At 40.4% G+C, this 14387-nt stretch overlaps 1 protein-coding gene across 6 annotated transcripts in view; it reads left to right on the forward strand.

Annotated features, from left to right (window-relative positions):
* The window catches only part of TTC7B (tetratricopeptide repeat domain 7B), a 252974-nt gene that overhangs the window by 174227 nt on the left and 64360 nt on the right, over window positions 1-14387 (forward strand). For all 6 annotated transcript variants that reach the window (XM_075926715.2, XM_089778382.1, XM_075926717.2 and 3 more), the window contains one exon: window positions 4256-4396. In XM_075926715.2, coding sequence (XP_075782830.2) covers window positions 4256-4396 — 141 coding nt within the window. The remainder of the gene's footprint in view (window positions 1-4255; window positions 4397-14387) is intronic.

A 14387-nucleotide genomic window follows, 5' to 3' on the forward strand; every position in this document is an offset into this window, starting at 1 on the left:
TCACATTGAAAAGAGGTAAAAAGCAGGATCAGTAATGACACCTGGACTGTTGAATATATTCATAAATTTAAAAGCTTATCCAGCATTGCCCAGGCCCAGTCTGGGGCTGGATGGGATGGCGGACCATGCAGGCCTCCTGCCAATCCTCCCCAGACTCAGGCCGTGTCCAGACTCAGGGGTTTTTTCGGGAAAAGTAGCCTTTTCCCGAAAAAACTTCCCCTGCGTCCAGACTCAAGCCGTGTTCTTTCGAAATTATTTCGAAAGAACGCGGCTTTTCTTTCGATGGCGGTAAACCTCGTTTCACGAGGAAGAACGCCTTCCTTCGAAAGTTCCTCTTTCGAAGGAAGGCGTTCTTCAATGTAAAGAGGCCGTCTTCGAAAGAGAGCATCCAGACTCGCTGGGTGCTCTCTTTCGAAAGAGCGGATTTTTCTTTCGAAAGATCCGCCTGCAGTCTAGACGCGATCTTTCGAAAGATGCTCTTTCGAAAGATGCTTTCGAAAGAGCATCTTTCGAAAGAAGCCTGCAGTCTAGACATAGCCTCAGTGGTGCTCCCAAGCAGGGCAGCAGCAATGGGACTTCCCTCTTCTCTCCAATCCAGCAGTGGTGCTGAGGGCCCCGGAGTAGGGGGTAGAGTTGTGATGAGTGTGGACAGAGTGGCCAGCAGGACACTTGTGTTATTTCCTGGAGGCCTCTTTTTTTGACAGAACTCCCTCTTCCTCATCCAAACACGCCTTTTTCCAAGAAAGCCTTCTGTTATTTCAACTTTTTGTCGAAATAACGCAGTTGCAGTAAGGGTGCAAGTATTGTTTTTCCAAAATAACGGCCATTATTCCGGAAATACGCTGCAGTGTAGACGTACCCTAAGATGGCAAAGTTTGTGGATGATACTAAATTAAGATATGCAAATTCAAAGCTTACTATGAGCAGTTTAAAAGGTATCTCTGACAACTGGGTGACTGGGCAACAAAATAGCAAATGAAATTCAGGCTTGTTAACTGCAAAGTATAGGGTATCCGCACGCTAAGTTGCCCCGGTATACATCGGTTTCCTACTAGTGTCGTTGACACTTATTACAGGACTATGTAGTACTTTAAAGACTAACAAAATGGTTTATTAGATGATGAGCTTTCATGGGCAAGACTCACTTCCTCAGATCAAATAGTGGAAGAAAATAGTCACAACCATATATACCAAAGGATACAATTAAAAAAAAGTGAACACATATGAAAAGGACAAATCACATTTCAGAACAGAAGGGGAATGCGGGGGGGGGGGGGGAGGAAGGTAAATGTCTGTGAGTTAATGATATTAGAGTTGATAATTGGGGAAGCTATCTTTGTAATGGGTAAGGTAGTTGGTGTCTTTGTTGAGCCCCCCTTGAAGAGTGTCGAATTTTAGCATGAATGACAGTTCAGAGGATTCCCTTTCAAGTGCAGATTTGAAGGTCTTCTGGAGTAGGATGCAGGTAATTAGGTCGTTGAGATAGTGTCCTTTCTGGTTGAAATGGCAAGAAACTGTTTTTTCTTGTGATCCTGTCTAATATCTGTTTTGTGGGCGTTGATCCTTTGGCGAAGTGTCTGAGACGTTTGCCCAATGTACATAGCAGACGGACACTTTCGGCACATGATAGCATAAATTATATTTCTGGATGCGCAGGAATATGTATTCTTGATCTTATAACTCACTTGGTTAGGCCCAATAATGGTATCAGCAGAGTGAATATGTGGACAAAGCTGGCAACTGGGTTTGTTGCAAGGGAAAGTACCAGGGTTGGTATTAGTGTGGTATGTCCTGTGGTTGTTGGTAAGAATCATCTTGAGGTTAGGTGGTTGTCTATAGGAGACTATGGGTCTGTGTTGACACTTATGGGAACTGTTCCATTTTAAGTCCTCCCATTCCCCACTATTCTGTCACGCAAAAAAAAAACCACCAATTCGCGCAAACAGAGGTCAGCCATGGGGAAAAAATTCCCCACTTTACATCCTTTCACTATACGTCCATGGTTTTTTTTTAAAAGTATCTTGGATGTATAGCCGGGGACGCCCTGCAATGCAAAATACTGCACACCAGAAAACATGATCCCAAATAAAACTACAGATTGGTGGGTTCTGAATAATCTATTATTGCTCAAAAAGGAATTATTGAAGTCCTCTAAAAACATCTACAGCCTCTTCCTGACTTACGAACCGGTTACGGACCAAGAAATTGGTCGTAATTCGGTTCGTTTGTAAGTCGGACCCAATAGAGTTACATGCAACCGTGCTGTTCGTAAGCACAGATCGCGTTTGTAACTTGGGGTCCGCCATTTACGACAGCTTTGGTCATAACTGTGAACGGTTGTAAGTCGACCGTTTACAACTCGGGGACTGGCTGTAGTTAGTGTGTTAGCAGCAGTTCAAAAAAATTTAACAATGTTAGAAACCATTGGCAAAAAGGGATAAATAATAACACTGGAAATATCAAAATGTCACTATATGAATCCAAAGTGCTTGCATACCTTAAAAACTGTGTGCAGTTCTGGTCATCCCATTTCAAAAACGATTCATTAGCACTGAAAAACACACAGAGAAATGCAACCAAAATATTAAGGGTATAGAATAGCTTCCATACAAGGACAGATTAAACTGGGACTACTCAGTTTACAAAAGAGACAACTAAGAGGGAATATGATAGAGGTCTATAAAATTGTGAATACTGTGGAGAAGGTGAATAAGGAAATATTTATTCCTTTACGTAATGAAAGAACCAAGGATCACCCAATGAAATTAATAGAAAACAGGTTTAAAATAAATGTAAGCAAGTACTTCTTCACAGAGTGCAGTCAACCCATGGAACTTTTTGTCATGGGATGTTGTGAAGACCAAAACTATAACTGGATTCAAAAAAGAATTTGACAAGATAGTGGAAGATAGGTCCATTCATAGCTGTAAGTCAAGATGTTCAACCAAAGCAACCCCAAGATTTGGGTGTCCTAAATGTCAGACTAGCAGAAGCTGGGACTGGACAACAGGAGTGAATCACTCAGTAAATTGCCTGTTCTTTTCATTCCCTTTGAAGAATCTGGCATTGGCTTCTGTTGGAAGACAGGATATTGGGCTAGATGAATTATTGGTCTGACCCAGCATGGCCATTCTTATTTTCTTAAGTAAGCTGTTATAACTTGGGTATAGTTGTTAATGATGTTATAGAACTATCTTCTGCTCAGATAAGTTTTACCATCAGGTTATCCTTACACTGTATGTGAATTTATCCACTTACAGGATTACTGTAGTAGACTTTTTACTTTCCATTATTTTTGTATTAGAAGTAGATACTATGGATATGAAATCTAATAATATATTTCATAAATGGAACAAATTTTAGAAGGAACCAAAATATTTATTTGCATAGTGGAAAAATGTTACGCCTGTTAAGATTACAGTGAGATATATCACTTAAAATGTTTATGAGCTGCATAGGAAAACATCTGTGATAAACATTATTGACAGTTAAATATTTAATCTACAAGCTTAGTATGAGGTTACCAGGCATACTGAATTAGTAGAAAGCGTATTTTATGTCATGGGGAAGGGAAACTATTTCAGACTGGATTTTAATATCCCTCAGAAAAACTTTATTTTGAGAGACTAATCCATTCCATTCAGCATTTTCAAGATATTCTTCCTATAATGAATTCTTTGGCTACTAAACATTTTACTTCAACTTTGTTGATTTAGCTAAAGTTTGCATCCCATTCAAATTAATAGTGTATTCATACAGGAGCACATTGTGCTCAGCCTATATATTTTAGTTCTGTCTTTCTTTTTTACAATCTATTATTAGCCTTTAAATAGTCATCTAATTGCACTCTATGAAAAGACATTGCAATTACTAACATCAAAGTGCATGCAGCAACTTAAAGGTTACAGTGTATAGTGCCATCACAAACCTTCTTTGTATTATTTATATTCATAAAGGAAATTCTGAGTTAAATCTTCAATGTTCATAGTGGCTATTCAAATTAGCATCAAACACTGCTTTCAGTATCATAATGTGATTTTAGTGTATATTCACTCACATTTGTGCATTTTACATCAGAAAAAGACTGACAGCAAACATCCAGAAGTTAAAACCTAAGTTAGCTTTTTTGGTGAAGCCTGTGTTATGGAAAGGGTTAAGATGTAGTGTTTAGCCCCGCATTTGTGAACATTTTTGTCTTTCTTCCTTCCCCTCCCTTCTCTCCACACTGATGTAATTTTTTTTAATACTTCTACAGGTTCAGTCCATGCAACGTCAATAGCAGCCTCCAGAGTGGAACAGGCACTGTCTGAGGTTGCTTCTTCTTTGCAGAGCAGTGCTCCTAAGCAAGGTCCTCTGCATCCTTGGATGACTCTGGCTCAAATCTGGCTTCATGCAGGTACTGGAAAACAAAAACAACTTTTTTTCCCCAATTCACTAACCTACGAAGCAGCAGGAACCTGTATTCATTTCATTCAGCGAGTCAGAGTCTTATCATTTGTCAACTGAAATTGGAGCTTATAAAAAGTGACATTTTGTTTCATTTCAAGAAAGAACGTTGTATATTTAATTTATAAACCACTGGTCAATAAGAATGGCATTTAGTTTTTCATTTAATGTCCTTGTAACGGTGTTGATGCATTTTCTAACTACAGCTTAGACTCTTATTAAATCATGGATTTCTAAAATTTCTCATTTGGCAAATTTATCTTTGAGAATAAAGGATATGTTTTGTGGAACTTTTAAACTAAACTTCAGATCACCATAAGAATGTTTAATAATCTGGGAGTCCTATTAATAAAAATAATGCATGTCATAATTTGCTGGTTTTAACCATACAAATGTAGTTTTAATGAGAATTCTTCCTGTTGTGGCTAAAGAGGCATGATAATTACAGCTGATCTTCCAAATATTAATTGGGTTTGTAGAAAAAAGGGGAGATGGCTTTTATTTTAAAATAGGAAGAGGTTGCATAGCTTTCTGCTGTTTTCTGTGTGCAAAAATTCTGATACTTCTAATGTAGCCAAGTGTTTCTATTACAAAGGGAGTCAGGACAGTATTTATTAAAGTTGCTGCTGAAACACCCTGATCAATGTAGGCTAGCTCTGAAAGGCACCTGTTCAAAATAGTGCTGTAAACACAGTATTTAGTATTTTAGTAAAGTAACAAAGTTTGACATTTGTTTATACTCCGTTCAAAGAGAGGTAAGTGGTGTCCTATGGCAAAGCAAGTGATGGACAGGGCCCAAAACCTCACCTAGGCCTCTGGGCTGAACTGCTTGCTGGTGCTGACCAGTTGATTATGAACTTTTTATGATACTAAACTACTGAACTGTATTTTAAAAAGGGTAACTGCAGCTGAAAGAAAAAAATAGCACTGTAAAATACCACTAGCATAAACAAGTGTCGTTTTGCTTTTGTGACCACCCATCCAGTGTAAAAGCGATAGTGGACTTTTGGCGTCCATTTTTTGTCTCGATTCTTGGGATGTGTGATACCATTTTCCTAACTGGTGCATGATCTAGAATGGAATTTGTGCCCAGAAACAGCCTGAAGCTTCACACCAAATTGAAAGTCAGAGGGTTTCACTGATGGAAGTGGAAGATTATAGTGCTTTGCATAATGGTTTATATGGAAAGAGTGTTCTAATCATTCTTCGAAAAATACGCAGTTTGAAAAGAAGTTCTTTGGGTGCTTGCTCATGTCCATTAGCATGTAGGTATGTGTGCACTGTGCGCACAATCATCAGAATACTTCTCCCTCAGTGGTATCTGTCAGGTTGCTTCTGATGTCCCCTAGAGTCATGCATAATTTATAGGGACCTGTCCCCCCTCAGTTCCATTTTTCTGCCTTAATTGGTCACTATTTCTTGCTCTCCAGTACTCTCCTGAGTGGATTTCATATATATTTCACTGTAAATAGTTATAAAAATGTTAGTATTCGTTTTTGAAGTAGTTACTAGTTGCTAGAATAGAGTTGGACCCTGTTCATCTGGGTTCTCTCCTGTCTGGCACCAGGAAATTCCTCTCTTTCCAGAGTTTAAACCATGCAAAACCTGCCAGAAGCTTATGTTGATCTGCGATCCTCACTTGGCTTGTCTCAAGTGTATGGGCCAATCCCAACTTCATGATCATTGCAGAATTTGTAGAGGCTTCAAGCCCAGGATCCAAAAAGAAAGAGACCAAATACTTATGTTCCTCCTGATGGAGGCTGCTCTTGATCCCTCAGAGCCAGGTCACCTGACTCAGCTCCAAGAATCTCTGCCTGTGTACGGAGTGCACCATCTTCTATGAGGGACAGGCACTGAAGCCCAGCCTCTCTGACATCAAGGAAAAATTCCTTGCTGGTGTCACATGACTCCTGAGCCGAATCCTCATTTCCAAATCCTCATGGCCAAAGGCAGTTTCAGACCCATCCTGGACCTGCAAAACCTCAACAAGTTCATGAAGAAACTGAAGTTTTGCATGGTTTCCTTGGTCTCCATTATCCTCTCCTTGGATCCAAAGGACTGGCATGCTGCCCTTTACTTGAAAGATGCATACTTTAACATTTCAATCTTCCAAGACCAGAGAAATTCCTCCAGTTTGTTATGGGTCATGTTCACTATCAGTTCACAGTACTGCTATTTGACCTGTCAGCAACCCTTCCCTCACCTTCCCCCCCAGCCCGTCTTCACAAAGTGCATGGTGATAGTTGCAGCCTTCCTGAGAAAACAGAGTACAGCCCTACCTTAACAACTGTCTGGTCAGAAGTCAATCAAAAGTCCAGGTTAAGAGGCACATCCAACTAATATTGTCAACTTTCAGAGATTGGGCTTGTTTAACATACAGACATCAGTTCATGTTCCTGCCCAAAGAATAGAATTCACAGGGACAGGGGCTCAAAATGCGTTGGAAGATCATCTCTGCAGATCCTTCTCTTATCATGAGAGGTCCATTCACTCAGATGTCATGATGGATGCTCTCTGGAGATAGGGGACTCACCAGAAAGTCCTGTTTGCAACCAAATACAATAAGAAATACCTGCAATTCTGCTTCTTTCAGAATCACAGTCCAGAAACACTCGTGGGCATGTTCCTTCTCTTAGGGAAGGAGCATCTTTTCGATGGATTCCTGCCCATTCCACTCATTGACAAAGTTCTGCTGAAGATCAAAAAGAACAGAGCACCAGCCTGACCACATCTTAGCATCCTTAACTAGTCTTGTCTTGCTTTGACCATTTTATTGTGCAGTAGTAATTAGGTAATGCTGTCAACTATTAATTATTTCAGAAAAAAGCAAAAGAGAGCAAAAGATGTACTAGCGATTCATATGGTACTTCATTTGATTGATGTGCTTTGGAATTCTTACTAATTCTGACAGTTCAGATAGAGGTGACTTCTTCTAGACACATAAAAATATAGAATTGGAATGTGCCTGTAGGGATAGTCTAATTACTTTCTTTGCATCATCACCTCACTGGTTTAAATCCTCGTAATTGATACTAAACAGGTGAGTGTCTGTTAGCCTTGAATATCTCCAGTGCTGACAGTTTTCATAGCCTCTATTTGCAGGTTGTTGTATTGTTCGATTCAGTTTATTCTTTCTGATTATTCATCCTTAATTTTACTTGTTGAAGCTTAAGTCCATTATTCCTTCAGTCTTCAATACCTAATGAGAACCAGTGGCTTATCTGCAATGTGTGAATGCAAACCACATTCTCTCTGCGGCGGTAAGCCCTTGCTCACTCTCATTCATGGACAGTAATGAGGGAGCAAGTGGTGCTGCATCTGGCCACTCTCTCTTCAGTGGTCTAGAAGGGTTAATTCCTCTATAGCCCTTATCCTCCTGCAAATACCAAAGCAATCAGATCTCCATGTGAGCCATTTCCAGGCCTCCTGACTGCAGCTATTAGAAAGAGGAATTGGGAAAAGAGAGGAGAGACTAGGAAGGCCAAAGCACCCTGTAAGAACAGAGAGGGAGAAGACAGAGCCACCCCAGTTGTGTGGAAGTGGAATAGCACCCTTAAGGCATAGATGAAGAAGAAAGGAGAATGTGGAGAGAACAAGCTTTTGCAAAGAGTTGCTCTCCTCTGAGCCCTTTCCAGTTCATCTCTTTTATAAAAGTTACTTAACTCAGCACTTAACTTGTATTTTGTGTAATGTTTCACAGTGAAAAATATATTATTTTTCACAATCATTCAAGTTACCTTTCCAACTGTGACATGTAGTAATAGTAACAATTAGATTTAGTTCTGTATCTTGAGTAAGGAGCATTTCCGATAGATTGGCCATCAGAAAATAGGTTTTCTCAGAGAACCATGCTAAAGGCCAAAGTGTGGCTGTCTTTAAGATACCTTTATTACCATAGAATAATTATTTATATTAGTCAACTGTAACAATACAGGCTGTAAACCCTATTTTAAACTTCATTTATGGCACACATTCACTAAATAAAAGCAAAGATCAACTTGGGGTATCATTTTCTTTTGGCAAGGAGGTTTTGAACACTTTTTAATCATCATTGTACAGTAGTGTTGCATTATCTATCTTACCCTAGTGGAAGTAAAATACCTATCTTAATTATATTAATTTGTAGTATACAAATATAGTTTTTCCTCCAGTTGTCAAAAGCTTGGAGTGGATGACATGAGGTTGATAACTTGGTGTTTGGAAGTTCTTTTCATTCCCTCTGAAGCATCTATCATTGGCCACTGTCAAAAGAAAGGACATTGAGCTAGACCAGGGCTGGGGAGCCTTTTTGGGGTTGGGGGCTGCTGTCCCACAGAAAAATCAGTTGAGGGCCACACACAAGTGAGAAGCAAAAAAACAAACAAACCCTCACTGATGTGGTCTCTAATTGAGAAGCAGAAAGACACTCTCCACATTCTTCTTGAACACCAGAGCCTGAGGGGAGCTCAGACTAATAGATTTTGTATGCTTCAACCCTGCAGACTCACCAGTGCTGCAGGGGAGCCCTGAGCCTCAGGGGCCGATTCAGGCAAGCTGGGGGCCAAATCCAGCCCCCCCCCAGCCCTCCCTGAGCTAGACAAACAATTGATCTGATTCAGTATGACTGTTCTTATGTTAAATCAGAGAAGCACAACACAGTAAAATATGTGAAAGGATTTATAATTAATTCAGCCTCTTACTGACTTCAATAAAGATAAACACAGCTCTTTAGAGTATGGAATTTTTGTTCTAATTGCCATGAATTTGGAAAATACCACATTTCTCAACAGTGGTAGAACCATGAGTGAGTTAGTGTTCAGTATAAATAAATAGCAGCCCTAAACGTTGGTAGCTGTCTTTCAGTTTCTCTCCTTCTTCAGTTTGCAGTTATCACAGATTCGTCTGCTTATTGCCACAGCCTCACATCTTCACTGCTATCAAGCAACCTCAAACTTTGAATGGATTTTCAATGTTACACTACAGAGATGGAAACTCTCTGACTTAAGAACTCTTTATCTGATATCGCTGCTACTCACACACTATTTAAAGTGTCTTCTAATAGAAAATACTGATCTTTAGCTGACTGTACTATTATTCTTTTGAGGCTGAACTCCCTTATAATTTCCTGTTTCATTAATATAGGATTTATCCATGTTAATTGCAGAGCCATAAAATATATTAGAGGAAGCAAGAAAATAAAAGTAAATAGCAAAAACATATTGGATTGGTTCACATTACTAATAAGTAACGATAGAGACCATATGATAGCAATCTTCTCAAAACTTGAAACATCCATTTTGGACAGGGAGTCAAGAATTTGTAGGCACTCTCCAGGTTAGGGCAAGAGGGAAAACCTGCAAGACAAAGCTGCTGTTTTGTTTTCAAGCTTCAGGGGGTAGCCAAGGTAGTCTGTACAGGATAAACTTAAACAACAAATAGTCACTCTGGTAGCACTTTAAAGACTAACAACACATGTATGGTTTCATGAGCTTTCGTGGGCAAAGCCCACTTCTTCAGATGACCAGAGTGTTCGATGTCCAGAGCTCATGATACCATCTGCATCTTTTGTTAGTCTTTAAAGTGCTACCAGACTATTTGTTGTTTTTTTTAAAGCTACTTTTGTTTTGAGTTCATGAATCTTCAAAATGCAGGTTATGATTTCTTCTTTGAGAAACTGCTACCAAGTAAGATGACTTTTTTGTCAACATTTTATGAATGGCTTGTTTAAACTTGTTTCATTGATCTTAGCATAGTAATTTTTTTCTCTTACAAATTATTTCCATCTTATTTGAATTAAGACAGCTTCTCTTCTCTTGCCTCTGGGGTCTAATGATGTTTTCACTCCTTTATTTATAGATGTCAGATTGAATTAGCTCTTAATGGATTGAGGTACTTGGATAATTAGATCATTGGTTTGCCTTGAATAAAGTATTTGGTTCAGTAGCTAGCAACGGGCTTATCCTTTACATCCATTCTTAAATATAGATTTCCAATCTCTCCTGGAACTTAATATATTGAAAACATTATATAGGAATCACAAAATGTGTATACTCAAAGTAGAATGTTAGATTATTTTAGGTTCTCTTAATTCTATTCATGGTTTATTAGTTGCAGGATAACTTACTAGTCAGCAGTGTCAAGCTTCTCCATATATTGAAAAACTGTTCTGCCCTGCCCCCATTTGTTTTATTACAGATTGAACCTCCCTTGTCTGGCACCTCAGGACCTGGCCCATCCCGAATGAGGGAATTTGCCAGATCAGGGGAGGTCCCCTGCCACCAGCTTCCTAGGATGCTCCCCTTCTCTGTGGCTGGCTCTCCTCTGACCCCACTGCCACTGGGCTCCAGCCTGTAGGGTTTGGACTTGGGTTCCAGCCCACTGAAGGATAGAGCTCCCTGGCTGCTGCAACCCCACTTCTTCCCCTTCCAACTGGGAATCCCCATGGACAGGACTTACCAGCCACCCGGCTGCTGCCCCTAGGGTGGGACTCGCCAGTCCCACTTGCCAGGGCTCCCAGCTAGTTTGCATTCCCAGGTATAGGAGCTCTCTCATCCAGACACATCTGTGGTCCTGCTGGACCAGAGATGTTTCCAGACCAGAGTCCCAGATTTTGGAGATTAATCGTGTATCTGTTAGTTCAAAAGAAAACTGTTCCAAAAGCTAAACTTGCTTGTCCCTTTTGCTTAAGACTCATTGCTAGCATGGTTTGACTTGCCTTCAGACAGTGAGTAACAGAAACTGAACTGTCAGTTCTTTTAAACTTGTCCACAATGCTCTTCAGTTCACACAATGGGGATCTGAATAGCAGTGTGCACCGAAGAGTTGCACTGTAACTTCTTTTGTCTTGGATACTGCAGGCATGAACTAGAAGGCTCCTAGTTCACATTAGCATAGTCTTGCTTGAAGATGACCACTTTAATGTGAACTAGGAACCTTTTAGTTCATGCCTGCAGCATCTGCATTCAGAGGATACAGTACAGCTCTTGAATGCGCACAACGTATAGTCAGAAAGCCTGTGTAGATATGCTCTTAGCTTTTGCTTGGTTATCTTTCAGTCCTCAATAGTGACAAGAGCTAAAAATTACTTTTAGGTAGGTGGTTAATTTCTGCATGCTACTTGATAATAATTACTGCTTTCACTTAGAATTTTTCAGTCTAAACTAACAGCTATTCTTAGAACATGCACCATCAGATGTTTCTGGTTCCTTCCAATCTTGTATTAGGACTTTTAAAGTCATGAAACAATGTTCCATGAAATCATCAAGTATCTTCTATTGTATGTGACTTTCACTCAAACTAACAGCATTAATCAGCATTTCTCAAATGTAGCCACGGTGGCTAAGTGTCACCCCTGGTGACTTTTCCCGGCACCCTCCTGTCAGTGGTGACACAGAGGGGCAAAACAGCAGCCCTCTCCCTCCCTGTTGCTCCTGCATGTGCCACATTGGTGTTGATGGCCGAAGCAGCCAGCAAGGGATGGTGTCCCGTGCCATATTTTGACAGGTGGGGCACAAGGCTGGTAGAGTAAGGTGAGTTCAAGTGCTTACTCATATCCATTCCACATTGTGTGTGTGCATGCATGCGTATGCTTGCCACCTGCACCAGTATCAAATCTTTTTCCATCAACATATCCATAGGGAAGTAGATCTGGTGCCCTCTGGAAGGGCGCCCTCTGCCCGCATGGCACGGTATAAGGTGTACCATCCACTCCTTCCACTCTCAGTTTCTCCCTGCCACCAGTCACACTGTACGGGATGTTTGCTGCTCTTACTAGCATTGCTTAGGCTTCGTTTGTAAAAATGTTACATAAGAACATAACATAAGAACAGCCGTACTGGGTCAGACCAAAGGTCCATCTAGCCCAGTATCCTGTCTACCGACAGTGGCCAGCACCAGGTGCCCCAGAGAGGGTGGACCGAAGACAATGATCAAGCGATTTGTCTCCTGCCATCCCTCTCCAGCCTCTGACAAACAGAGGCCAAGGACACCATTTTATCCCCTGGCTAAATAGCCTTTTATGGACCTAGCCTCCATGAATTTATCCAGTTTCTCTTTAAACTCTATTATAGTCCTAGCATTCACAGCCTCCTCTGGCAAGGAGTTCCACAGGTTGACTACACGCTGTGTGAAGAAGAACTTTCTTTTATTAGTTCTAAACCTGCTACCCATTAATTTCATTTGGTGTCCTCTAGTTCTTCTATTATGGGAACTAATAAATAACTTTTTTTAACAGCCCTCTCCACACCACTCATGATTTTATAGACCTCTATCATATCCCCCCTCAGTCGCCTCTTTTCTAAACTGAAAAGTCCCAGTCACTTTAACTTCTCCTCATATGGGACCCGTTCCAAACCCCTAATCATTTTAGTTGCCCTTTTCTGAACCCTTTCCAAGGCCAAAATATCTTTTTTGAGGTGAGGAGACCACATCTGTACACAGTATTCAAGATGTGGGTGTACCATAGTTTTATACAGGGGCAGTAAGATATTCTGGGTCTTATTTTCTATCCCTTTCCTAATAATTCCTAGCATCCTATTTGCCTTTTTGACCACCGCTGCACTCTGTGTGGAAGTTTTCAGAGAACTGTCCACGATAACTCCAAGATCTCTTTCCTGATTTGTCGTAGCCAAATTAGCCCCCATCATACTGTACGTATAGTTGGGGTTATTTTTCCCGATGTGCATTACTTTACACTTAGCCACATTAAATTTCATTTGCCATTTTGTTGCCCAATCACTCCGTTTGATGAGATCTTCTTGGAGTCCCTCACAGTCTGCTTCTGTCTTGACTATCCTAAACAGTTTGGTATCATCTGCAAACTTTACTACCTCACTGGTTACCCCTTTCTCCAGATCATTTATGAATAAGTTGAAAAGGATTGGTCCCAGGACTGACCCTTGGGATGCACCACTAGTTACCCCTCTCCAATATGAAAATTTACCATTGATTCCTACCCTTTGTTTCCTGTCTTTTAACCAGTTCTCAATCCAAGAAAGGACCTTCCCTCTTATCCCATAGCCATGTAATTTACACAAGAGCCTTTGGTGAGGGACCTTGTCAAAGGCTTTCTGAAAATCCAAGTATACTATATCTACTGGATCCCCCTTGTCCGCAAGTTTGTTAACCCCTTCAAAGAACTCTAACAGATTAGTAAAACAGGATTTCCCTTTACAGAAACCATGTTGACTTTTGTCCAACAACTTATGTTCTTCTACATGCTTCACAATTTTATTCTTTACTATTGTTTTGACTAATTTGCCCGGTACTGAAGTTAGACTTACCGGTCTGTAATTGCCAGGATTGCCTCTGGAGCCCTTTTTAAATATTGGTGTCACGTTGGCTACCTTCCAGTCATTAGGTACGGAAGCCGATTTAAAGGACAGGTTACAAACCACAGATAATAGCTCAGCAATTTCCCATTTGAGTTCTTTTAGAACCGTTGGATGAATACCATCCAGTCCCGGAGATTTGTTAACATTAAGTTTTTCTATTTGTTCCAAAACCTCCTCTAATGACACTTCAATCCGGGACAGTTCCTCAGATTCATCACCCACAAGGGACGGTGCAGATTCAGGAATCTCCCCAACGTCCTCAGCTGTGAAGACTGAAGCAAAGAAATCATTTAGTTTCTCCGCAATGGCTTTATCGTCCTTGATTGCTCCTTTTATAGCTCAATCATCTAGGGGATCCACAGGTTTTTTAGCAGGCTTCCTGCTTCTAATGTACTTAAAAAACATTTTGTTATTTCTTTTTGAGTTTTTGGCTAGCTGTTCCTCAAAATCTTTTTTTGCTTTTCTTATTACATGTTTACACTTGATTTGACAGTGTTTATGTTCCTTTCTATTTATCTCACTAGGATTGGACTTCCACTTCTTAAAAGATACCTTTTTGTCCCTCACTGCTTCTTTTACATGGTGGTTAAGCCACGGTGACTCTTTCTTAGGTCTCTTGCTATGTTTTTT

Source organism: Pelodiscus sinensis, chromosome 5 (assembly GCF_052426305.1).
Source record: "Pelodiscus sinensis isolate ZL-2025 chromosome 5, ASM5242630v1, whole genome shotgun sequence".
Classification (NCBI taxonomy): Eukaryota; Metazoa; Chordata; order Testudines; family Trionychidae; genus Pelodiscus; species Pelodiscus sinensis.